Here is a 26,380-nt window from a genome sequence, read left to right on the forward strand (position 1 = left end):
TTTGAGGAAGAAATAGTTTAGGAAGCAAACTTTGGGGTTTGTTTTTAAATTCTGGTTTTTTCAAATGCACCATTGTGTTTCCTGCAGGGTCCTCCAGGAATCCAGGGGCCTAAAGTAAGTCAATAAATTAAATGTCACCCACTGTTTCCTGCCTGCCAGTGCATTATTTACAGGCTCACAAAGGCCTGTCAGCTCCAGGGACTGATTTTGTTGTCACTGTTTGTGACAACACATCCCTTGGTTGCGCTGTTCAGCAGTTGGCGTTTTGGAAAACAAGCCGGTTTTCCTTCCAAACATATTGAAGATCTTAAACCCTCCTCCAGCAGAGTCCTGATGGCCGGCAGCACATGCCAGCCAGGGTTTCCAAACCTGCAGGCTTAAACCTGTATTTTCAACTGTTTTCTTATATGATTCGGTCAAGAGAAAAACGTTACCAGCAGTGTGGGTATAAGCATCCCAGAAACGTGGTAGGAGGCGGTAGATGCGTGGGGTGGCTCTCCTGGGCAGAGCTGCCAGGTCTTCATGGTTGATACTGTTTCGTTTATGCAGGGCTTGGATGGTGCAAAGGGAGAAAAAGGTGACAGCGGTGAGAAAGGGGACCACGGTGACACAGGACCTGCTGTGAGTTGTCTTCCCATCTCTCGTTTCTGGCTGTTGACACAAACCTGCCTTACAGCAACCATGCCAATGCCTTATTTCTTTTTTCTTTAAGGGTCTCCCGGGAGCTCCAGGGCTCATCGGTTTACCCGGTACCAAAGGAGAGAAGGTAAATCATTGGTGTGGGAAAGGAGTGGTGACTTTGTGGTGTTATCCTAAAATAGGGGCTGTAAAATCCTGCTATGGTGGGTCCAGCCAGAACTGCCGAGCTGGGCTCGTACTGGCACTATCCCGATGCGTGGTCAGGAGCTCCCCTTGAACCCCAGGGGCTGCTGGGCAAGCCCATGCTGTCCCTACCGTATTTCACCAACTGGTAGTAAGTTTGCAACGCCAAACTCAACACGGCACATCTTAATTTTTATTTTTACAACTGCAGGGAAAGCCAGGGGAGCCAGGATTGGACGTGAGTATGGAAAACATTAACTGTGATATGTAGAAGCACGAACAACACGCATGTAAAGGCCATCAAATTGCTTGAGATTGTTGGAAAAATATGTATCTAACACTGCATAGACTACCTTCCCTTAAACACGATGCCTATGGAATGATGTCTGCAGGAAAGGGCTTAATTCGGGCCAGTTGCCAAACTGCTTCCACTGCACAGCAGTAACTGCTCAGCTAAAGATGCTGCGGGGGGGTCCTTTTCCCATTGAGAATAGTTGGATTCGGTGAAAGGAAAATCTCCAATAGCTGTAATGATACTGGGGTATGGTAAAGCACTAGCCTTCCCAAGAAATTGCTGACATACCAAGTCAACAGGAAGAAAATGTCATAATCTTCACCATGGGAGGATGGGTTGATCCCTGGAGATTGCTCGTGTTGAACCGAGATGTCAGGATGTTTGCACACTAAACTTACCATCTTTTTTTCCCTCCGCCACCTTAAAAACTGTTATGATAGGGTTTCCCAGGTCTCAGAGGAGAGAAAGGAGAGAGAAGTGAAAGAGGCGAGAAGGTAAGTGGCTTACGGCTCCGGAGAAGCCCACGGGGGCAGGACAGGCCCCTCTTTCCAGCAGGCAGGATGCTGGCCCTGGGTGCCGGTTCCCTCCCCAGCCTGGCAGTGTTCCTCAGGTCGCTGCTGTGTAAGGCCTTTTCTGTAGCACAAGTATTTGCACGGTCCCGGTGTAGGGCAGGACGTGCAGTTAATTCCTACCCACTTGAATTAACTCAAGCGTGCAGTTAACTCCACCAGCGCAACCACTGTGGGGGAACGGAGCAGGCTGACAGGTCCAGGTTGCCAAGAATTGCTCGTTTTGGTTTATAGACCTTGGAAATGGATCCAAGCCAAAGGGTTTGTTACAGGGATCCTTAAATAAAGGGGTGCCCGGCTGAGCGCAGCGGCTGGAAGCTGGTGATCCCAGTCAGACACCGACCTGGTTTCTAGCAGAAAGCAGTCATTTAGTCATTGTGCTATAAAATTGCCTATTTAAAAAAGTCTCCACCCAGCTTTAACTGAAGATTTTCACAGTGATTTAATTACTCAGCTGAGGTTACACTAGTGCAAGTGTCCCTACGCTGGGTGAGGTGTGCGACTCTGCAAGTGCTGTGTGACTTAAAGCCAAGGTGTTTCCCCTCTTGTTCCTGATATTTTCCTGTTGTGCCAACAGGGTGAGCGAGGATTACCGGGGAGAAAAGGAGCCAAAGGGCAGAAGGGGGAACCAGGCCCTCCGGGACTGGACCAGCCTTGTCCTGTGGTACGTCTTTTATTTCACTCACCCTAAGCGTGCGTTGCCAGGACTGACGGGGAGACGCAGCTTTGCAGCCAGGGAAGAGGAGGGAGGACTTGGTAGTTCTTTATTTTGCAGTAAATCAGAGCAGATGGTTATTGTTTTCTCACGTTTCTTAATGGTTTGTTTTATCTGCACTGCTGGAAGTTCACTACTCGCTGCAAGGGCTCCACACTGGCCAGATGGGAGCAAGCCATAGCAGTAAAAATAAAGAATCTTTGTGCAGAGACCTTCTTATTGTAGTCGGGAACAATGGGCTTCAGTAAGGCTCTTAGGAGACAGCGTGCCCTGGTCAACCTGCCGGCCTGGCTTCTGGGTACATTTGCAATGGGGGAGTAACTCCACGCCGTGGATGGGAGGCGGTTTGAGAACAGGGTCGGCTCCATCCCCTCACCCAGCGAGGGCCGAGCCTGGCTCCGGCTCTCCCGTGTGGGGAAGCGGGTTGGAGCTGATGGCATCTTAGTCCAGCCAAAGATCCGTGAGGGATGAGCTGGAGCTCCCCAGGCTGTCAACAAGTGCCGCTGGGAGAAGAGACCTCCCCGTGTTTCTCGGCCTGAGAGCAGCTCACAGCTCAGGTCGGTCCCTTCCCAGACAAGGTCGCGGGCCCCTGCCGTGCCACAGGTCCACAGAGAGGCTTTCCAGGAAAGCTCCTGGGTGTTTTGAGCCTGAGAAAGGTGGATCTCCCAAGTCCAGTTCCAGAACCTCTCACTCCTTTGAAAGGGCCCAGGAAATTAAAAAACAAAACAAAAAAACCCTACACTGGTTTACATGAAGTGATGTGGCCTGGTAAGATTTACCTCCCTTTCGTTACTATTTTTCATGTAATGACTAACACCAGAGAGATCTCTCCCTAAAATGCTTTGAGGCTGCAGGAAGAAAAGAGTGAGTTGTATCAACTATTGAACTGAACTACTGAAATGTGGTTGTTAGACCTTAGTTCCGAGGCACCTAGCCAGTAGCGCCAGGTACCTGCCCCAAAAACCCATTTCTTGGCTGAATTGTCTTTTTCTCACCCCGCCAGCACAGCTGTGGCAACCGAAGCTGTTGCGTAGCTCTGCCACACCAGCAAAAAGCTCCCTCAGTCAATACGCTTTATTTTGCTTGGAGACTGAATGTGACCTACAGTTAATTTTTTCGTTTCTGACGGATCACCTTTCCTCCCTCAACATATTGGATGATTTAGCCTTCGTCTTTTTCGCTGCGCCGTTACAAACATGAAGCTCTGGTTTGTGTGTAGAAGATCTTCCCCAGATGACAGACTCTGTGTCTGTGAATTCCCCACCATGAAACCGCTCTGCTGACTTGCCATGTCATCAGAAATGGAGGTGTAAAGTTCTGGAGCCATCCTCCTCTTCTGCTAAAATGAGTAACTCCCGTGCCCTTTATCATTCTCACCAAGCAGTTATTTTTTCGAACAGGGAGATGGTAGCGTTGCAGGCAGCCAAAGGGACCCAGGTGTACCAGGCCTGGATGGGGTGAGCGTGCCCTGCCCTTTGGTACGGTATCTGCTCGCTTCCTTTCTCGCATGGCTTGTGTGTGCTTCTGCTGTGGCCAAGCCCTGTCTTGAGCAGCAAATCCCTCCAGGATTCCCTGAAGGACGCAAAGCAGCAGAGTTGAAACAAGATGTTTCACTCTGGCGTTCAGGGAAGGATGCCAATGTGTTGTGCCGCCTTCTTCCCAGTAAAATGACTTTAGATAAGGCGTGTAAGCAATGGGAGATCACGTGGGGGATGCTTCCCGCTGTGTGGTATCAGATGCTAAAATTAGTTCTGGTTTCTCTCAGCACCTATGGCCCAGTTTGGCTCCCCTCGTGCCTGTGCTGCAGCCCTGTGTCTCCAGGGTTTTGAAAAGCTTTTCTGAAAAACACTCTGCAGAGCAGAGGTCAGCGGCACTCGGCAGCCGAAGGGCATCTGCTGCATCAGCACGCAGCGCTGCCCCGCCGCGCAGGTTGAAGTCCAGCAGTTACACAGGAAGGTTCGTGCTCTGCTCCCCGAAAGGGCTCTGCACAACTAGTTATGGGTTCGTTGTTTTATTTTCTTTTTTTTAGCCATAGAAAATGCTGCATGGTAGATGATTTGCAGTTGTCTTCATAGAAACAAAAGGGCAGTAAGCTGTCTCTCTTTCAAAAAGTTAAATTACTTTCGTATGTGTCAAAGAAACCAATTACTAGCAGCAGGCCCACTACAGCTCTTCCTACTTACTCATCAGAGATGCTACATTTACCAAGTATCTCCCATCTTAACTATATAGAAGACACAAGTCCTATCTGTATTGAAGGCGTTGTAAACTGCAGTAGGTGACTTCTCCAATATGTAACTGCTGCCCGACTAGTTAGTAAAGCACTTGCACATCTTCCTGCTTACAGATGTGAGGGTGAGTTGCATGTTGGTTGGGAGTGTTGCTTTTGTTCTCCACCCCACCGCGCAGTGGAGGCTTGCTGGGTTCTTGGCAATGGCTTTCAGTCCAGAAGCATGAGCATGAGCCTTACACACAGGTTGCAAAGCTCTTTGTACGTTTGTAAGTAATTTTGGAATCGCTCGAGTGAAACACAGTAGAAAGGCACGGAATTTTATGGTGGCCAAAATAATTATTTTTAAGTGCACAGGAAGAAAAAAATAAAAGCCCAGGGCAGACATCAACCCTGTGCCCATCGGGGTTAGGATGTGCTTCGACAGCAGGTCAGGATCTTTCCAGGTCAAACATCTGCTCTGCACCTTGTCCCCTTTACCCTTCAGCCCCAGACAACTCATGCAAATGTGCAAGCTGCACTTCTTTTTAATGAATACTTATGGACCAAAATATTGACTGGTATCAGCAGAAAAATATGTATGTTTTCTAACTAATAGGGAAGCACGTGGAAATAACTTGACCTGTTACACTATGAGTAGCTGGACAGGGTAACCTTACTTCACTGCATCTGTTTTATTGGGCATAGGCTATTTTACATATAAAATCAATACAGAATACAAAAAACGTGATGACTGACATATACAGTAAAAAGTGTAAAAATTCATTTTTGACCTGTTTTTGCACTAGCAGCCATCTCCGCTGCGTAGGCATCCTCCTGGCTTCCCACCCCTAGTTACTTTGGAGGTGGCTCTGCAGGGTCAGTGCATGTGTGCTCTCTGTAGCTCCACATGCAGAAATTCATGCAATCAGAGATCCAAGAGCCTTAAAAAAAATCCAGCATGGGAAAAGGCAGCTGAAGTCAGCTATTTCTTCTAAAGTATCTTGAAAGAGTTGGTCATACATAGTCCATTCCTCTTCTAAGGGGCTCCTTCCTTTTCAGTGTGTTCCTCCTGGTAAGTAAGCTCTTCTGGCTTTCTGATTTCTGTATGTGTTTCTTGTATCTCCATCAGAAAAAGACAAATATTTTCACTCCCTTTGCATAGCCCATAACTCATCCTATTTCATTCAGTTCAGCAACTCCAGGTTTCTTAAAGAAACTAAGTACTGCAGGACCGAATTTAACACAATTAGGTTAGCATCCGGGAAGAAAAAAAAAAAAAATTACATCACCGTCCACCAAACTGAAAAGCACACATTAACAAAAAATACACTTCTGCCTCATGCTTTCCATATATATATATATATCTGTTTGCAAAAACCACTACCTTATAAAGCAGATTATGAAGCTAACTAAACTGTGGTTCCATATTTTTATATTTATTCCATCTTTTTTGTTTAAAAGAAAAAGGAAGTGTAGGTTTGGATTATTTTTTTTTTTTTACCCTGGGTTGTATTCAGTTTTGTGCTGTGAGACGCACAGAATACATTGCCTGCATATTTTTTTTTTTTTGTGCACGTACAGTAAATGGGTTTTGCATGGTAATTAACGGTGCTACTAAACATTTCATCGTTGTGAAGACTGAGCTTCAGGTTTTTTGGTCTGTCAACAGAAATTAAATCTGCAAATTCAATTTTGCAGGGCCCAGACGGACTGCCAGTAGCAGGATGTTGGCATAAGGTACAGTAGTAATAGTAACTGTATATCCTTGAACAGGTCCCGAGTAATTTTGTTTGCTGCATGGTGACCGTTTGCACTCCTTTACACAGCAGATTATATGCCTGGCAGACGTAACGTCATGCCTTGGGAGAGCAGGATTCCACTAGCTTCGTGTCTTGTTCCCCAGAGCTGTAGACTGGTGCTAGGAACACCGCTCCAGAACCTCGCTGAGCATGAAAAATTGTTCTTGTTCACACCGTCGGTAGCAGTGCCTTGTGCCTGGCTTGTATTACAGCCCAGGCACTTTAGGAACTACTCGTGCACACACTGCACCACCCTGCAAAGCATGCTCGTGTTGACTTACTCAGCCCACACCTTCTAGCTGAGACTTTTACGCTGGGTTACCTCTTTGTCCCCAAGTTGGAAAACATTTCTCTCCAAACAAAGGCTTTTCTGCCATTGTAATTATCAACAACCACTACGCTGCTGCAGGGCTCGCATCAGTAACCTGGGTGCAGGTGGCCAGGTAATTCATACAGTCTCATGCACCCAGAACAGCCAGGGGTTGTAAGTGCTAAAGGCAGCCCAGGAGAATGAGGAGGAACCTGTGTCCCGTCCCCCCCCCCCCCCCCCCGTAAGATCAGGATTTGATCCAGACTTGCAGAAGGATGCTGTAACCTCATTCTCTGACAAGGGTATATGACACTGAAGCTGAGTGGAATTACTAACCCAGTTTCAAACATGTGGTGCACGGAAACAGTTCAAGTTAATAGCAAGCATGTTACTAACTGGTTGCAAACTCTCAGTTAGAATGTAAGCATGCCCTTAGCATATAAAATGTTTTAATTCTGTGGTAAGTCGTTTGGATGTACTGTTAATATTAAATCTGAATGCCAATCCTTATAATATTAACAATAAGATTAGTAAGTGTAATGAATGGAGCGTTTCTCTTTGATTAAAATGTTTGTGTGTTCTTTTTTCAGTGATCTCTAACCACGAAGCACAATATGTAAATAATGTGATATATTTTGATCTTTTTAATTTTTGTATAAAAAAAGGAAAAAAAAAACTTTCAACAGTAATATATTGACCTTTTTTTATACTGGATTCTGTCATTTATGGACTTTGAAAATATTGTAAAGCTCCCAAACCCGTAAGAAACGCATGATAACGTCAGGATTTGGTAAAGGTACCAATGACAGCAGCTGGGAATGAACAGTCTTTGCTGCTAATGTTGCTGCGTGAACTAACAGTACTGAGACAGCCTGTTGCCTCGTGTGCCTTATCGCATGAAGGAGGGAGAAATCCCTGTCCTAATTTGGCTCTCCACTCTGTATTTGCATTGCACATGCACACTCAAAGGGAGAAAAAACCTGGCTGAAAACAAAGAAGAAAAAAAGGATGCAGCCCTAGAAATGGAAAAAAAAGCTGCTGTATATCATCTGGTCAAACAAGAGAAGAACTTGCAACTTGCAGAGAAAACACAGCCAAGCTCCATTCGTTGCTACCTGCTGTTGATCTGATGGAAATAGCAATTCTTTGGCTATAAGAACAACCTCGACTACCTGTGGTTACTTCCACTACTACCAAGAAACCCTTTTTGTCTCAAGAGGAGGCACCTCTGGGTCCTGTTCTGGGGTCTGTGGCTGAAGATGTGCAAGCACTTTGTTAGTGTGGAACCCAAATTCCCCAAGAAACTTCCACTGCAGGATTTCAACACACAAAAACCTAGCAATACTTTTAGCGGAGAGTTGCAGGACAGAGGTGGCTCTGCTAAATCTTTTCTTAGACAACGGAGCACGTAACATTGCTGTTGGGGTTCCCAAAACTTGGGAGTTTGGCGTATTTAATTGTCTTGGTTTGTAGGGTTCATTTGCATTTGATTTTTTTTGTGGTTTACATGGTTTTAATTGTAAACTCTGTAACTCTGCACGCTCCTCTTGCCCTCTTCCTTTTCTCCCCCTCTTTTTCAGTCTCTTTTTTGAAATTATCTCATCTCAGGCACATCCCATGCAGAACAGGGTAATGAATAAAAGGAGGATTACGATTCTGGTATCTGCATATGGCATTAAGTGAGATCAACTAAAAATTTGCAAACTATTCCACTGTTCACATTTTTAAAGATGTTGAAGTGAAGGGCCATAAAAAATTATTTCAGGGAGGAAGAAAATGGCTTACAGCCCAGTCTGTTCAGCTTACAATGAGGATCAAGGGGCAATCAGATTCCTTTGCAGGGAGGAGATACTTTGTATTAACAAGTTCTTAAACTGAACAGACCAAATGTGCAACTATCCCTCTTCTAATGGGTGGAAGTTGAAGCTACATAAAATCCAGTAAAGCCAGCCATGGATTTTTAATGGTGAGACTGGTTAATCCTAACCAGATCAGTGATGCAATCCCCTTTTGATTTAACAGATAATTTCTGGAGGCAATACTTTAGCCCAATACAAGATGCTAGGCTCTGTGTTAGGAGTCTTAGGTGAAATTAAGAGTCTGACCATGATATCAAACCAGTATCTGGGCTTTGTGGCCTTGACTTTATGAGAACACAACAGGGAGTCATTTTCTGATGCACTGAGCAGATCCGAACCCTCTGTTATGTCCTTGTCCCGCTGCATCCCTTACTGCAGCTACTGCCAGAGAGGACCTGAGAGGCACGCGACCGTCCAGGAGCAATCTTGCCCTGTACAGCTGAACTACAGCTGAGGTAGTTCTTGCTCCGATATTCCGAAAAACAGGAGGAACATGCTCCGTGCAGGTAGGGCGACATTTGACTGATGTCTGTGACTGGGTCCTAGGTGTCCTTGAGCCCTTTTGTCAGCTGGGAGCGTTTATTAGCTGCTGAAATGGCCATCTAACTTGGTCGGTGTGGACAAGAGACTTACGGCTGTGGGTGGTGAACCTTTGTTACCTGCCTCTGCTAGCAGCTTAGGGCCTACACAGGCACACTGCTTGCTTTGTGGCTATAATTTGCATCTTTACTGATGATTTTCTTGGTAACCATACAGATTAAATCCATGTAAATTCAGATCAACTAACAAATCAAGAAACAAGAATTATGTAACTCAAAACAGCAATGAAAATGCATTTTATTTACTTCCATTTCATGTTGTTAGCTATCACTTTTGGTGTAGGGGTTTTTAAAGGCATAGGGAGCAGCTGAACAAGCTCCCGTTGGCTTTTAGTGCTTTTGAAAAACCCCTTTCCTGTCCCAAATTAAAGCTAGAAATCTTCTTCTGTGGAAGGTTGAAGGCAAATCTCTCACTGGTGTCACCGGGAAGAAGATCTGTAATTGTTCCCTTAATGTACAGTTGCTCTTCCCATCTCCCCCAGTCATCTCCAAACTAAAAGCAATTCACTACTCCACACTGTGGGCTTCTACACTCGAAATCCCTGCATGTGTCCTGTTCATGGAACCTCTATCAATATCAATGAGAATTCAGTCCCCAGAATGACTGCAGAAAGCACAAGAATCTGGAAGTGTCCACAAACAATCTACAATGCAGATAGAAAAGTCTTGTTTTACATACGCTGGCAAAAACTAAACAGCTTTCTATCTAGCTCCTACTTGAAGAAGTCTGATATCACTGAAGCTACAAGACAAGCTAACCTCCAAAGCTTATGAAATTATATTAAAATTTATATTTTCTCTGAGGAAATACCCCGAAGTCCTATTATCTTCAGGTAAACAAGTCAGTATTCCGTCTTCAACTTGTGGAATATCCAGTGCTTGTAGGCATCAACTGTGACCACTGCCAGGCCTGCAAAACATTGATACAGAATACCAGAACAGTGCTTTACCTATTGCTCTAATCGCTCCGCGTGGCAGCCGTCCCCCTCCCAACACAGAGCCTCTGCTGCCACACAACCCAAGACATTTTTCCGTAACGAAGGGAGAGAGAGCTCGTTTTGAATCAACTAAACCTCTTAACCAGGGTGGCTCTTCCCCATCCCCGAGGCACAGCCTGGCCGCTCGCGGCGTTTCCGTGCCAGGCAAGGAGGAAGGCTAGATGGGCTAGAACGGATCGGCAGCCTGCGTGCAGCAGCTTCTCTGGACTTCTGCTGCTCTCATTCCCGTTAGAAATCCCGGTGGGAACGGATCCTGCTGTATACAGCACCTATTGCCACTTCAGCCACAAGGAACTAACCAGGAGATCTCGGAGGATCTGCTGGCGCTACGGCTACTCTACCAACCCCTTCCAGCACCAGCAGCCGAGACCTGTGGGAAGCGGAGCTCCCGGGAACGGAGCGAGGTGTGGATCCCTGGGGAAGGCTGCGGCTGTGATGGGCACTCCAAGTCCTTCCCGGTCCCCAGCTGAGATGGGTGTGTTTGGCCTCTAGATCCTGACTTGGTGTTCCTCATCGATCGCATCGTGCAGAGTGACAGACTGCATTAGAGGAACTGTTGATTTCTGTATCGATCGCGCGGCGCCTAAGAGGAAATCTGTTCAGACTTCCATGTGCTTTCCACACACACAGATTTAGACGAGTAGGTTGTTAAATGACAAATTGTTTCAAAGCAGTCGTGATCTTATTGGGAAGAGTTAAAAAAAGATGTGCTTTGCTCAGCAAATTCATGCCAGATCAGTTGATTATTTTTTCCTTCCATATGAAAATGTTTATGTGGGTCTTTTGGAATACTTTTGAGTTTGCGAACAGCTCATGAAGATAAATTTTACTTTTAGGTAGTACTGGCAGTCTTGCTCAAACTCAGTAATTATCTCAGCCTCTCACAAAGCATACAGCATTTTTTCCCCAGGAAACTTCTCTCTTCCTCCCCCCCGCCCTGGTTGGGAGGAATGTGGGATTGTTTTACAGGAATTCAGAAATGCAGCTGAATGGTCCCCCTAGATGTCAGGAGCAATAAAGATGACTGACAGGGAGGCTGATAATGCTTATGAAGTGTAAGTCAGTCTAAGACTGAGCAACTGATTTTTCGCGGTCACTGAAGTATTTAGTATGTTAGCTTCGTGGAAGCATCAATCAACGTTTTGGGTAACAGAGGTTATTAATATTGGCGGAATCTGAAACCCAGCCAAATTTATATTTTATCTGTTTTCTAGTTTACAAAACAGAATTCCTTAGTCTAATGTAACGGTCCGTGAAAGCAGGGTGGTTTCCATTATATATAACCTATATATATAGACATTAATATAACCACGTCTACCTGCTGCCCAGGAGCAGAGGACAGCAGCTCTGAGGCTTGCTCCCTTTTAAACTGTAGCCAGTGACTGCAACTCCCAGTTACTACCGCCATCCTCCCCATAATGTAATGCAGCCTAATGAAATTTGGAAGCCAGGTTCCCAAACAAGAGTCCCCCAAGGGCACAACAATTCACTTGAAACCCTTAAAGCAGTTTTTCAGCCACACAGCTCTGCAGGCAGGGCTACCCTCACGTGCTAGGTGGCTAATGCTGGAGCTGCTGGTCTCTGTGGTGGCGGCAGCTGTGCCAGTCCTGGCCCTGGGCGCTCCAGGCGCGGTGATGCGCTCCCCAAGCTTACTGTTGGGTGCAGCTCCCTAAAGCTTCGGGGGGGAATGGGTTTTGGGGGAAGGGGAAGGTGGCCAAATACCCCCCATGTCTGTAACTCCAGTGCTCGCAAGCACGCTGGCAGCTTAGGAGGCCCGTTGCCGGAGTGCGAACCCGATGATTTGGCCTGCGCTGACGGGAGGAGGTGAGATTAATTAAGAGTTTTGCAGCTGAATTGTGGGTTTGGCTACTGAGTTCAGGAATATTTCTCTGTGTTGTGAAACAGGTGGCAGAGAAAACCCAGTCTGACTCCAAACTGAAACTGTTTCCTAGCCTCAATGTGCTAGGATTTTATTTTCTTTAAAAAAAAAAAAAAAAAAAAAAAAAATCAAGACATTGCTACTTGCTTTGTTTTAATGTGGGGAGCTGCCTTTCTTGTATACACTGCTTCTAACACTTGCTGTATATATAATGGTGATGAATTTATTTCCATATGGATTTCCTCCTGTGTATTTAAAAATAAGAATGTTTCTTCTAACAATAAGAGACCTTCTGATGTTTTGTTTTTAGGAAACCAATAGCTGAAATATTTAGGTGAGCTTATGTCTTCTGTAATTTCATAAATCCAGCATTTGAAAGCCTTAAGCAAACCAGCAAAACTCGTGTGATGTTTCAGCAGTTCAAGACATCCTATGCAATGATGAAAAGTAATCCATGGAGAATGACAGAGGTCATTACCCGTGGTTTTACGATTGTCAGTGACCCACTACCCAGGAAGAGCATCTGTGATGACCCAGTTTCATGCCAGAAAGCTCGTGTTCTAGGTTGGCTGCTGCCTTCTCTTCCCGCCCCCCCCCCCCCCCCCACGCATGCTCCGTGTCCTGTTTCAGCTGCTGGAACTGGACACAACTGGGCTGGCTGTAGGAGCGCTGAACTAGATCACACCAGCAAAGGTTTCGGTCTGCGGCCAGCCCGCAGCTCAGAACGAAATGTATGAATCTTTAGACGTAGCACATGGTTTTGCAATCAGCCAAGTACAGTGGGCTCTTGGGCCAGAATGAAAGACCTCCCCCACTTGTAATGAAAATATTAAGATGCCAGAAATTTCCAGCTTTATCATAATGGAAAATAGCCATCCTTGGTCGATGTATCTGTGCCTTGTTAGCCTGTAAATTTAGTACGCGTGATACAGGAGTATTGGAGCGCAGGTTCCTGGCCACTGACTACTGATTTAGGGCTGCCATCTAGAGGAGACGTTTGTTTAATCGAGAGAAACATTTTACACCAGGACAAATTTTATCAAATGTTATGCCCCGACGCTGTCCCTTAATGGATGGCACACACAGGGATGGGCACCCCTTTTGTGTAACTACATGGGTTGAACAGGTATTTGCAAAGCAAGCGTGCACAGATAGAAACCTCAATCTTTTTTTCCAAGTCTGGTATTTCTTTCTTGGGAAAGGAAATACCATTAGATTCTCAATTCTGGGGGTTTGGGTCCCATTGTCGCTCAGCACAATTTAAAGCATTATACAAGTAAAATCTATCTGCAGCAGGTTACTTGTCAAGTTTTCATTTTTAGATTTTAAAGCACGGAAGCTTTGAATTACTTTCTTTATGGAAATGTATTTATATTTAAGATATGCAAAAACATTACTAATAAGAAATGATAAAAATGTTAAAGATTCATGTCCCCAAACCACTTATCCTGGACCACCACTGCAGTCAGATGAGGGAGTTTGGTTCCAACTCGCACCAGCATAGCTAGGTGCCCAAAGGGGGAGTGAAACCTCGGTACTCTTTTATTTCATGTGAAGCTCCTAAGTTTTACCTGCTCACTGTATGATGACGTGCTTAGTGGCACAGCCAGCCTTCCAGGTTTTAACCAGTAAGACTTTCAAAGTGAGAGGTGAAGTGTTTGGATAGATTTCAAAAGGCCTAAGACACTTCAGCTTGCCGAGGCGATCACTGTGGCCTATACTGACCCTGGCAACCTTACAAGACGGAATTTATGTAAAAATATTTCTTGGACCTTTTTGCAATAATGTCGTTAAAAAAGGGAGGCAGGGGGTGGGGGAGAAAAGAAATCATCCGGTCACTTGAGTTAGTCCAGTCTCACTGTCATTTACTGGAGTCACCTGCCTTTTAATTGTGTCCCTGGCACTGCAGGGAACCCGACTGTAATTAGTACAGTTTGAAATACTTCACGGCTCCGCTGCGGGGAATCTACTGCAGACTGAAGCAAACCAGTGAGTACAAAAATCTAGTTCTTAAACTGTCTGGTCCTTGATTATCGCTTACATTTCTAAGCTAAAAATTATTTCTGGTATTTTTATGTCCCCTTGTGAACTCTTTTCCATATGCTTGCGTACCGTTAGATGGCACAACAAAAGGGATGTCTTAACTGTTGCATGATCGGCAGCTAAAGTAGTGCTGAAAGCCTGTCACTTAGAAATGAGTGCAAGGAGGACTTAATAGATTGTGTGACTCTCTACTACTGTAGAGAGCCTGAGGGAAAACCATAAGAAAGCTGGGAAACATGAGTTTTCAATGCATGAGAAGTGGCATTATTGACAACAGAGTAATAAATATATTATTAACATTTGTGGTTTTCCTGCATTTTCGGAATACAATCAATGCCTGTTCACTAAGTACTGGTAGAAGTTGCCTCTCAGTTGCCCGCTTTCTGGAACAGGCAGCTCCCTTGTGAGTCTGTCTCTGTGTGGTTTCTTATATAATGTAGATACTAACAAACAGGAACATAAAATGAAGGTGTCCCAAGTATCTGTCAAGGACGCTAAGGCCGCTTGCTGCTTTTTTATGTGCTGTTAAACACTGTGGTGTATGCTTCACTTTAGAAGGTCCATTTTATGTGAATTTAGGTGAGTGCATATCGAACTTGCATTTCTGCAGTTACATAAAAAAAACCTTAGGACCTGGTTTTCCAAAGCTAAAAGCACCCACGTTACCCAATGAATTTCCAAATTCAGCAGAAGAGGTAGTAAACTGCCATCAGCTAGAATGAGAGTTGGAGTCCTGTTGTGTTTGCCGTTTACTTTTATAGATGGAATACAGTTTTATAGACAATTTCATAATGTAGCAACTTTGGGGGCTACTATTTGGGGTTCTTTTTTCTGGCATCTTAAAGAATGATATAAAATATTCAATATGATGAAGGTTCAGCACAAAATACCAGTCAAAACCAAAACCTGCTCTGTTGCATTAAATTACTTTGAACATAGGTATGTTTTAAAACTGGTATGTATGCTAGCATTTCTGAAACAACTTAATTTGAGAAGCTACACCTGCTGGTATTTAAAATCCAAAAGAAAATATCACTTGTATACAGTTTAGAAAAATACATGCAATGTGTGCTTTTATCTGTCCATATTTGTTTTGAAATTTAATATGCTGATAGGGCTTAATCCTCTACCATGTTATGCAAGTGTCCCTTATTTATGTGAGTGGTTGCACCACTCCAGTAAGGCTGTTCAGAGGAGAAAGGGCTATTCGCATGTATGTGCAGTTTGGACACCTTACAAAAATTAGTTTTGTTTTGAATGTATTTACATGGTATTTTATACAAAGCTGACTAAAACTCTATAAAATGTATCACCTTTGAAAAGAAATATATATGGCTATTAAAAATACAGAAAATGTACTTAACATCTCTATATTTGCAAACTCTTTGTGATTTTTAATCATGTATGTGCCACAAAAAGTACTCTATTTACTCGTTTCTTTGGGGAACAACTACTTTAAAAATGAAGGCATTAATAACAGTATTTCTTAACCATTGTTTTAACATGTTAAAATGGTATTAATTAGTACTGCATCATGTATTTCTAGTTTTAAGCTGTAATGGACAGTACATTAGCTTGAGACCTCCGAAAATAGTTTTTTCTTGTGCTTTCTGTAACAAAAGCAAAGACTAGATTTTTAAAAATGGTCTCTCTGTACAGATTGCTTTTACAATTGTGTGAATATGTATAATGAACTCTGCATTTTTAACCAAGAATAAACTTCCCAAATTGTAAATGTTCAGGTTGTTATTATAAATAGCCGCTAAATAGCTTAATCAGACAAGAGTTCAAATAAAGATTAACAGCCATTCATAACTTTTTCTCTACTGTCTTTTGTGACTTAAAACCTGACTTTTATGCAACAACCAAGTCTGACCTCCTAAGTTCATGGTAATTGACTAGCAGTTTGGTTTTAGATTCTCCATATTATGCAAAATTTAAATTGCTGTTGTGTTTATCAAATAACTGCAACTAGAGATAATTATTGGTGGCTATAGCTAGTCAGCAACAAAGTCTGCCAAGTGTGTAGTTTTAAAAGGGTCTGCTCTATTTTCTAGAGTCGTCTTAACAGATGCTGTCAGTTTAAAACAAATGAATGTGAACACTGGTTCTTATACTTGGAAGGAAAAAAATCTGGCATCTTTTAGAATGAAACGTGGTAAGTTTATGAACTCAATTACGGGATCCAACACTGGCAGTGGGCTCAACCCCTCCCCGGACACCCTTTCTTTGTTTTTCTTTGACTAATTCCAATCCAACAGGACCGGAGGAATGGCCATTGTAATAACGATGATAGCATTTCCTCTTTTCATCCTAACTACTGCCTATCCTAGAGTTGGCTCTTAAGTAGCCAGCCAGGTCTACCTATCTGTCACCGACCAAAGACAAGGAGCACAATGACATAAATAAATGCTTTGGGTTTACTTTTGCTTAAATAGTGAAATATGCATTGAACAACTGATACAGTTGGGACACCGAGGCTACCCCGTCAACTGTAAAAGAAACCTCCTAGATGCGTAAGTATTTCAAAAGAGAGGGAGTTAGGATATAGCTATAATAATAATCCTAAGGAGCTCTCACAAGCATGTTATTACCTGTGAGGCACCTGCTAACAAAGTGGGATGGGGGGTAACACGGGGTAGTTCCCCTGGGAGCTGCCAGCAGCCTCCCAGGAGCCCAGCGGTTGCAGCATCCCCCCCCTGTGCTACGGGACCTTGGAGGTGAAGTCACCGCTCCCAACGCTGTAAGTGTCCCCACAGCCGGAGGGCTTGCTTACTGGGAGCAGCTGGGAGGTCGGGGGCTGGGCTCTATGCTAAGGGAGGCGCGCAGCCACAGCGCTGCGGAGCTGAGACGCGCTGCCGGTGTCCCCGCAGTCACGGCACAGCGCCCTCTCCCCCCGCGGGGCTCCCAGCACCGGTAGCGCGGCCACCCGCCACAGGGCGGCGCTGGGGCCGCCGGGCGGCGCAGCGGCAGGGCGCGGCCCGCAGGGGGCGCCGCGGTGCCGGGGGCGGGCCCGGCCCCCCCCAGGCGGCCCCTGCGCGGCGGCGGAGCGGCCATGAGGCCGGCGCGGCGGCCCCGCCAGGAGACCCTGGCCCTGCGCCGGCAGCTCATCGGGTAAGCGCGGCGGGGCGGGACGGGACGGGACGGGACGGGCGCCGCCGGCCGACGTGGCTGCCAGGCGCAGACCGCCGGCCCCACCGGGGGGTGGCCCGGCCCGGGCGGGGTCCCGCCGCCGGCCCTGCCTTACGCGGCCCGCGGCACGTCGGCAGCGGCCGCATCCCGGCAGCGGGCAGCGGCACGGCGGGGGGCGCGGGGCTGGGCCGCGCTCAGCCATCGGCGTTTCTTAGGGAGCGGGGTGCGGAACACGGCCCAACCCCGCACGGCCGTTCAACTCTGAACAGCCGGAACGGGCTCCACAGGCAGGGCCGGGCTGTCGGAGCGCTCCTGTGTCGCCAAACGTGCGACGGAACCGGCCACGGGCTGCCTGGTTAAGTACGGGACTCGGTTCCAAACTGCCCGCTACTTGGGTTGCTCCCGCTGAGCTAAAACACTCTTGGCTCTGCAGACAGCTAACAGCAGCAGAACTGTATATATATATAGATATATATAAGAATATATACCTTATATACACACACACGTATCTATAGAAGTGTGTGTATATATATACATACTTTTTTATATATAAATATACACTCAACAACAAGGCTACTCTCTCATCTTTGTACATTTTATGAATCCAGCAGCCGGGCCACAAGTAAATGCTTGAATTGGACTTTTGCCACTGACACAAACCAAGAGCCGGCTCTGTGCCTCCCCTCTCTGTAGGCGCCTGCCCTGCCGGAGCAAACTCGCAGAGGCTGACAAAACACCTGCCTGTCCTACCGTTCTGCTGCCAGCTCACTCAGAAAATACAGGATTCCTGTAGGGGAGGGATAGCAAAGCAGTTTCTTATTTTATCATTGTCTTTTGTTGTTTACTTGACAATGATTTTGTATTTGTAGTCAAATTACTTTATTTTTGTATAAGCAATCTTTTACTAAATGAAGCATGAAAGTTTGGCTTTAGCCTTGGTCAAATCTCCACAACTCCTACTTAGGCAGACGCGTTTCAATTATGTTCAGCAATTTACATTAAAAGTGAACCAAAACAAACTCAGTTAACTAGACCCAGCCTTACAAAATCACTCAGGGTTTCAGCTAAGATTCATAAAACTTTATACAGACATAAGAATCACCCACAACATACTATCTGGGACATCAGGACCTGAGCACATTATTGTTGCTCAATATACAAGAACACAATAAAAATGATCACAAGGTACAAGATGCCAAAGAGGGTTCAAGAACGTGAAGGGCAGAGAGCACAGACAGTAAGGAACCACACTTAAGATTAGATGAAACTACGGAGGGAAGTCCTGTCTGTGTGCTGTGGCTAGGTTCCCAGTGAAGGATTTTCAGTTCTGGAGTATGTTTCCCCCCCCCCCCCCCCCCCCCCCCCCCCCCCCCCCCGCAAATCTAACAAAATTTGACTTGCTGCAGAAGGGCTGTTCTCTTCCCCATCCCAAGCTTTGTTTTAGGGGCCAGGACAAGGATGACACCACGTGCCGGCAAACTGGGGAAATGTCCTTCTCTTGATTAATCAATCTGAACTGAAAATATTACCAGCAGAAAAAAACTACACGACTTTAAGAATTTACTAAGACTTATTTTCCTTTCTGATGTTTGCCATAGCTCTTCTTGCAAGCTGTTTTTTTCTAATGATCCAGTGAAGATCGTAAAGGCGAAAGGCCAGTACATGTACGATGAGAATGGAAGACAATACCTTGACTGCATAAACAATGTCGCTCATGGTAAGTTAAAAGTCATGTTGTTTGACAATACGTTCTTCTAAGCAGAACAAGGCACAATCAGTACATCTTACCACTGTTGTGTTGCGGGAGGGGTTGTTTAGTTGGAAAAGTGAAGAAACCTTTCTTGAGCCTGCAGTTTGGGAAATTACAGTTCACATTTGAATTTCTGTACATGTGAACTTGCCTTCCAGGCTTGCTCCTTGATCTGTCTTCCTAGAAACACACCCCTCTAAAATTTACAGATTTTTTTTTTTCCCTTCCCCTGAAAGCTCAAGTAAAGCATCTTAACTGTGAAACTAACAAATGACTTGACACGTGTTGGGTTTATAAGTTACTGCTAAGCCTACAGTTGCAGGACTGTTGTTCACTGTGGTGCCTTAGCTGGGTATTATGAAGTAGCTGCTGATCTGAAATCTCTCTAGTGGGTCAGTGCTGTCACTAACACCCTAGACAGCCCTATTAATTCTTTGATGGTAAAGCTTACCAGGTCATTCCCAAACCCCTAAATAATATAAATGTCTAAATCCAAACATCACATTACACGCTACTTGGTTTAGCATATCACTTTCCAGTATTAACTACGAACTTTAAAAGTACAGTAGGTAGGCAACTTCAAGGTTTGGTTTTGTGGTTTTTTGGGGTGTAGGGAAGGCAGAACCCAATGTTTTTAGAGAAAGTGTACTTAGTTGTGTTCTGCTGACAATGTCATTAATGCCCCACTGATGAATACAATCATCAGTGATAATATCTAATAATATTCAAGAAATGTTAAGTGGGAAGTTAGTATGCGAATTAACATCATGGGTATATGGAAGAACTCTCAAATTACTCTCCATGCTCTCTTGCAGTTGGACATTGTCACCCTGATATAGTAAAAGCAGCCCATGAACAAAATCAATTGTTAAATACAAATTCTCGTTATCTTCATGACAACTTGGTCGATTATGCAGAGAGACTTTCAAAAACACTACCTGAGAAGTTATGCATCTTTTACTTTTTGAATTCTGGGTAAGTCAGGGGGTATATTAGAATTGATACTGTGTGTTCACTAGGTATATCTATCAACAGCCAACTGCATGATCTGGCGTGGACGACTAGATATTAACAAAAAACATGGTGTAGGGGGGTTGTTTTTGAAGGAACTGTGGTCTTTTTTAGAACTTCACTGACTCCAAAGTTCACATTTAGCAAGCTCTCTACAAGGACACTAACCTAGTGTCTCATTTAAGAAGGGGTTTTATTCTATTTATAAGGCCTTGGACTACAAAACATTAATGTAAATATTTACTGTGTTAAGTTTCTGGCCTGACTTGTCTTCTAAACTATGAATTAGTGCTGCTATCAAAACTAAATGTAACAACGTGCATTTGGGGAGGGGGCACATACTGCCAAGCAAACTGCAGCTAAAAAAAGAAAAAACTGTTTCCAAAGCAGTTTCTGTACTCAAGTTTAAAATGGATTCCGCTCTGGTGAACAGTCCTACCTAATGAGTCCTGATTACTAAGGGATCTGTAAGTAACATGCATCAAGTTGTCTGTTCTTTGCAGACGCAAACAGCATTGCAAGGGAAGGTAGAATTTCAAAACTCAGACATCCACAATGAAACGCTTACTGAATTTTTCAATTGTAGATCTGAAGCTAATGATCTTGCCCTAAGACTGGCACGACAGTACACAAAACATGAGGATGTTATAGTTTTAGACCAGTAAGTATATCAGCAATTTTATCTACTGTGGGGTACAAGGCTAGGTTTTGGTCCCTGGTCAGAGCATTTTTTAAAACCTGTTGTAGTAGAAAGACTGTAACCAGGAAACCGAGGGAGGTCATTTTTCCCATTTCTGTATTTGTGAGACCAGCCCAGAGAACTGTGTCCCGCTGGGCTCTCAGTACGTAACAGACACTGCCATACTACAAAGAGGCCAGCAGTGGCCTACCATGACAGGTACAGAGCCACAGGCTTGAGAGTTAAGAAAATTAGATTTGTTCAGCTGTAAGAGATGGCAAGAGGCAGATCTGATGGCAGCTGTTTAATGGAAAGGAGCAGAAAAGACTGAGTCAGGCCTGAGTATGTATGGTGACAGGAAAAGAGACAACAGACATAAGTTGAAACCAGAGGAATTCCAATGAGACACAGCGGAAAAACTTTTACCATGAAGGTGGTCAAAATGAGAACAGGACGCCCAAAGACAGAAAACTCCATTGCTGGAGGATGCTCGGAAGCAGGGCAGACACGTCCCCTCCAGTTGTTCTGAGATCTTGCAATACGGCTCATGACTTACACTGCTGAGTTCTAGACACTGGTCCAGGCAAACCAGTGACAAGTACTGTCCCTCTGCATCCCTTATATTCAGATACAAAAAAAAAAAATCCAAATAGTACTAAGCTTATTGATAGAAATTGCAGAGCTTTTCTCACTGATTGTTTTTTAAGTGCTTACCATGGACATCTGACATCCTTGATTGACATAAGCCCATATAAATTCAGAAATCTAGAAGGACAAAAGGAATGGGTCCACGTGGTATGTACTTCAGCATATAACTATCAACTACTTGTCAATTTAATGAAGTCTTATTTATGATATACTGAATACAGAATACTGTTCCTTTGCACAGGCTCCTATTCCAGACACATACAGAGGACTTTATAGAGAAGACCACGAAGATTCAGTAACAGCCTATGCTAATGAAGTGAAAAATATTATCCAGCAAGCACATGAGAGAGGCAGAAAGGTAAAAAGTGACTTCCTTGACCATTTTTCTTGCCTTAGAAATGACTATGGCTGATTATCAATGCCATTCAGGATTACTGAGCTAAGTAGTATGGACTTGTCAAAAAGAAAACGTGGCATAATAATACAAGAACCATCCACTGACAAAGAGCTTCTTGTCAATTGTTAACACAATTTCCACAGCTTTCTGTACCGCATTCAAACATTACATGCTACCTTTATTTCAGATTGCTGCATTTTTTGTTGAATCTCTGCCAAGTGTGGGTGGTCAAATCATTCCACCAGCAGGCTATTTTCAGAAGGTTGCAGAGTAAGTGGTCATTCATTTTTAACTTCTTAAATTTAACATACTTGCCAATTATACATGATAGAGAATTCCTCTGCCTGCTGTGGCATGTAGCAGCCTATGCCTTCAAGTTAGAATGTAAAGTTTGTATGGCAAAGACCTGCATTTTAAACACATCTCTAGAATACAGGCCTGTGCAAGTTTGTCTCCTGGAAGTTTGCGAAGTAATGCTTTCTGCATGTTTTTAAGCAGTAAGTATTTCTGTTCTGTTTCCTCTTAAAAAGACAGTAACGATCTTTTATGTTACAGGCACGTGCACAAGGCAGGAGGTGTATTTATTGCTGATGAAATTCAAGTTGGCTTTGGCAGGGTTGGCAAGCACTTTTGGGCATTCCAGCTTCAGGGAGACGATTTTATACCTGACATTGTCACTATGGGGAAACCGATAGGAAATGGGCACCCTATTGCCTGTGTAGCAACAACAAAAGAAATTGCAGAAGCATTTGGAGCCACAGGAGTAGAGTATTTTAATACAGTAAGTACAAAGTTGCCCAACTCTCCTCTACAGGAGTCCAAGTCTTAAATTTGATAAACATGCAGTGTTTCTATTGATCTTTATCACTCAGTTACTGTTTATATATTATTTGTAGTTTTCCAATATGTAACTTTCTATTTACTGGCTCCATCTGAAAGATGGCAGTATGCTCATTCTATCACTGAGGCTACACCGAGTGACATCATTGCATCCTTCTTCCCCTTCCATGGCTACGCATGTTCCTTCCCTGAGCTCAGTTTGGAGGAAATCCTGTTTCATGTGCAATTGGATTAGCTGTGTTAGATGTGATTCAGAAGGAACACCTTCAAGCACATGCCACAGAAGTAGGCAACTTCTTGATGAATCTACTCAAGGAACAGAAAACCAAGCATCCCATCATTGGTGATGTCAGGTATCAGTGCCTTATGTATATTTTTAGCTGCTTTTTTTTTGGTCCAGTCAGTCAAACTACTCAATCCAACCAATGTGGTTTTAAGAAATTAATTAAATCTGTGGTTTTAGCAAAAATCAACAGGCTGCTATACTTTAGATGAAAACAACTTGAGCTTACCACTGATATACTTGGGCCACTCCAGGCCAGTACTGCTTTACTGATTTATTAGTTGCTAAAGGAATTCACTTTCCTGTCTGAACTCTTACTTCAAGTGCACAAAAAACAGAATTAATGAGCTGGATGGAAAATATGCTTAACATCATGTCCTGCACCGCCCTTCTGAGCAGCAAAAAGTCTCTACTGTATTACAAGACAGCAATACCTCTTCTATCACTAGCCATACATCAGGTAGTTCTCGTGTGGTAAAGGTGTGATGTCACAAAAAGCTTCCTCAGATTTTTTTAGTTCACCTGCAGTCCCTCTGACACTGACTACTTTTTATTTCTTTTAAAGGGGTTCTGGCTTATTCATTGGAGTGGACTTAATCAAGGATGAAGCAGAAAGGACCCCAGCCACAGCAGAAGCAGAGTATCTAGTAACAAGGTACTAGAGACAATCATGTAGGTCAGTCCTCTATGTAGGAGGCAAGCGCACAATTACAGACCTTGCCACTCGATAGTTTTTGAAATATAGCCAGACTGGCAGAAAAAGAAACCAGTTAGTGCAGAAGGGCATTGTCGGGACAGCCTGCATGCTGATGTTTTAAGTTTTTCTGAGCTACATGCAAAGGTAAACATAATTCTTTGTTATTGCTCTTTCCAGGCTTAAGGAAGAATATATTCTACTGAGTACAGATGGGCCAGGAAGAAATGTGCTTAAATTCAAGCCCCCAATGTGCTTCAATATGGAGGATGCAAAATTTGTTGTGGACACACTTGACAAGCTACTAACAGGTAGTAGAGATCAAAACTGCCTTATAGAGGGTTGCTCTTAAGACTGCTTAAAGTCAATGCTGAGCCTGCTTTTCAGAAGTGCTAAACCAGAGCCAAGACAGGCACTGAGCACATAGGAAAATCAGTCTTAGTCAATGCAAGTTTAAAACAGAATAATTTAGAAGTGAAGGCTTAAATTTTCTAAAAAAAAATATTTACTCCACAGATGCATACGCCTTTTAAAGTAGCTTTGCTCTGGCAGAGGTTGAAGTGTCTACCTATCTGAACAAGGGCAACTCATAAAAGCTGTCCAAATTTCATTCTTGAAAGACATATCCACATGCATTTGCCATTTAGCTTTTTATACTTCTGCACTCAGTATTAATGAAGTTTGAGACAAGTTTTTGCACTGTCCTAAGTGTGTGAAATTGTTGCTTGTTCTCTCTCCAGATATGGAAAAGGAATGTCTGAAGCAATAGAAAACATCTACTTATTCTACCTGAGCAGGTATTTATCTATATTCACCCTTTAATACTTAAAAGCCAAGGTTCCTAAACGTAATTTCACAAGCATTGTCACTAGCAATAGAGCAGGACCAAGCTTCTTCAGAGATACTTTAAGTTAGTTTGCAGGAATTTATGGCAATCTAGAAGGCGTGGACCAGACTGTATACATCTGGCATTCACAGCTACCTTCTATCAGAGTCTGACACTTCCAGTAACACTGTATGTATTCATTCATTTGTAAGCTAAGTTCAACATATCCCAGAAATGCCTACCACTAAGAGCATGCTATGGATGCTTGTCTGGGAAGCTTTAAGAATGACTGGCAGGCAAAATGACACACACATCAAGACAAACATAGCTTTTATGCTAGCTGCTCAGTGCCTTAAGTCTCTAGACAGAAGCAGATCTAGCTGCATAACTACTTCTCAGCAAGTCTCTCCTTAACTGACCCCAAGGGCAGGAGCACTGCACACTCTGCATGCCACTTACACCGACAGCTTTATGAAGAGCTATAGACAGTACCTTTACTGCTATAGCTCCTGTTTTATTTAACATCTGACTTTGAAATAGTACTGCCTTCTGTTCTGAGCATTTCAGGTTCATGGCTGTTGACCCATGCTTAAGCATCACCTTACCCCTATACTCAGGGGACTACAGGCATCACTAAGACTGAGACCTGTTAAGTCTTCCAAGCCTTGAAAATCTTACTGTCTGCTGAGGTCCCTCTATAGGTTGCTTAGACAATGTCAAGCTGCAACTCATTTTGCCACACTCATGATGAGCACAGTGTATGCTTACAGTTAATGCCTCAATAGCAACACCCTATGGTACACTTAGTATTTCTTCAACCTATTCTGACCGAGACAACCGAGTGTTTTTAACCAAATTCCCAGTAAAACTCTAGGTACCCAGATGGAAACATACCTAATTAATCACTGGTGGCCTCAACCACCATACTAGATCCACAGTGCTATGGCCCTGAGCTAAGGAGAAACATGCTTTTTAGTTCAGTGTAATATTAGTATAGCAGGCACAAGAAAAATGTGTTAATATTTTATTTAGCAAGTTAATGGAAAGACATACAGCTGTTTGTACTACTTATTCTTGAGAACAAAAGGATTACTCAACAGTGCCAGTTTAACTTAGAGGCCTAATGACTTAATGTACTTTTCTGCAATCTAAACTAAGCAAGAAAAATGCCTTTATTTTCTACAGGAAACCAAGAATGCAAAAAGCCTCTTACTAAGTACAGTACTAGTAGGACACTTACATATAATGTAAGCGAAAATGAGGCAATGAAATAGATTCCTTTTAATGATGCTTTTACAAAAAAAACATAACATTATTTTCTTTCCATAGGTTTCAAACAATGTTCAAGATCTACTACTAAGAAACATTATTCAACTATAATAACGCACATTTAATCTTCATCCTAGCGTGTCACAGACCAGAAAAATTACTTTTGATTTTGTTATTTTCAGTTATCTTGTTATTAGTAAAAGCTTTAGGAGAAATAAATTTAAGAGCTTGTTCCAACTCTGGCAGAAGTGTGGAATTGGCTTTTACTTAAAACAGCATATCTAAAACTGATTATAACAGAATATATTTCTAGCAGCTACTATAAACTACATTTTCTAAATTCATGCTCTTTCAGGTTATGACTTTTGCAAATTAAGATGAGCCCATGGGTTATCTTGTATTTTTAAATCTGCTGCTACCTATGCAAATGCCATTCTAGGTGCCAGTATACCCAGTCCTTCCCAGGCTCCTCTGACCAGTTTCAGTAGCCAGTTTTGTAACAAGGTCCCCAGTAGCACTGTATTCAACAGTCTCAGTGACCAGACCAGATTAAGTCAGAAACTTCAGTCCCAGTAGCATCAAATGCATGAGGAACAGACAGCCAAGGGGCATGGATCCCAAAATAGTCACGGTTCTTACAAAATATTCTGTCCTCAAGAAATATCCAAGCAGGATTAGTAAATTAAGAGTACATTACAGCCATAAGCAACAACCTTGTGTATAAGCCCTCACTTTTACCAGGTAATTACAT

At 43.7% G+C, this 26,380-nt stretch overlaps 3 protein-coding genes across 9 annotated transcripts in view; 2 read left to right on the plus strand and 1 right to left on the minus strand.

Moving 5' to 3' along the window:
• Nucleotides 1-7,451, plus strand: part of COL23A1 (collagen type XXIII alpha 1 chain) — a 188,976-nt gene extending 181,525 nt beyond the window's left edge. Inside the window, exons 14-21 of one of the 2 annotated variants that reach the window (XM_055811944.1) lie at nt 88-114; nt 550-621; nt 713-766; nt 1,034-1,060; nt 1,558-1,611; nt 2,264-2,350; nt 6,312-6,350; nt 7,313-7,451. In XM_055811944.1, coding sequence (XP_055667919.1) covers nt 88-114; nt 550-621; nt 713-766; nt 1,034-1,060; nt 1,558-1,611; nt 2,264-2,350; nt 6,312-6,350; nt 7,313-7,315 — 363 coding nt within the window. In that variant the 3' untranslated portion in view covers nt 7,316-7,451. Of the gene's footprint in view, nt 1-87; nt 115-549; nt 622-712; nt 767-1,033; nt 1,061-1,557; nt 1,612-2,263; nt 2,351-6,311; nt 6,428-7,312 lie in introns of those variants that run through there. The other variant, XM_055811945.1, reaches the window with a different exon arrangement.
• HNRNPAB (heterogeneous nuclear ribonucleoprotein A/B) overlaps nt 5,291-26,380 on the minus strand; it is a 30,105-nt gene continuing 9,015 nt past the window's right edge. For 2 of the 6 annotated variants that reach the window (XM_055811948.1, XM_055811952.1), the window contains one exon: nt 5,291-5,836. The gene's annotated coding sequence lies outside the window, so the exon portion shown is untranslated. Of the gene's footprint in view, nt 5,837-9,385; nt 10,091-25,368; nt 26,277-26,380 lie in introns of those variants that run through there. The other 4 variants (XM_055811946.1, XM_055811950.1, XM_055811949.1 and 1 more) reach the window with 2 other exon arrangements.
• PHYKPL (5-phosphohydroxy-L-lysine phospho-lyase) lies at nt 16,954-25,871 on the plus strand. Its single transcript, XM_055811943.1, has 13 exons — nt 16,954-17,214; nt 18,831-18,949; nt 19,798-19,957; nt 20,580-20,654; nt 21,380-21,467; nt 21,562-21,678; nt 21,905-21,987; nt 22,273-22,498; nt 22,756-22,910; nt 23,406-23,495; nt 23,715-23,845; nt 24,275-24,331; nt 25,690-25,871. The coding sequence occupies exons 1-12, from the start codon at nt 17,156-17,158 to the stop codon at nt 24,301-24,303; spliced, it is 1,332 nt and encodes a 443-aa protein (XP_055667918.1). The 5' UTR covers nt 16,954-17,155; the 3' UTR covers nt 24,304-24,331; nt 25,690-25,871.

Source organism: Falco peregrinus, chromosome 8, assembly GCF_023634155.1.
Source record: "Falco peregrinus isolate bFalPer1 chromosome 8, bFalPer1.pri, whole genome shotgun sequence".
NCBI lineage: Eukaryota > Metazoa > Chordata > Aves > Falconiformes > Falconidae > Falco > Falco peregrinus.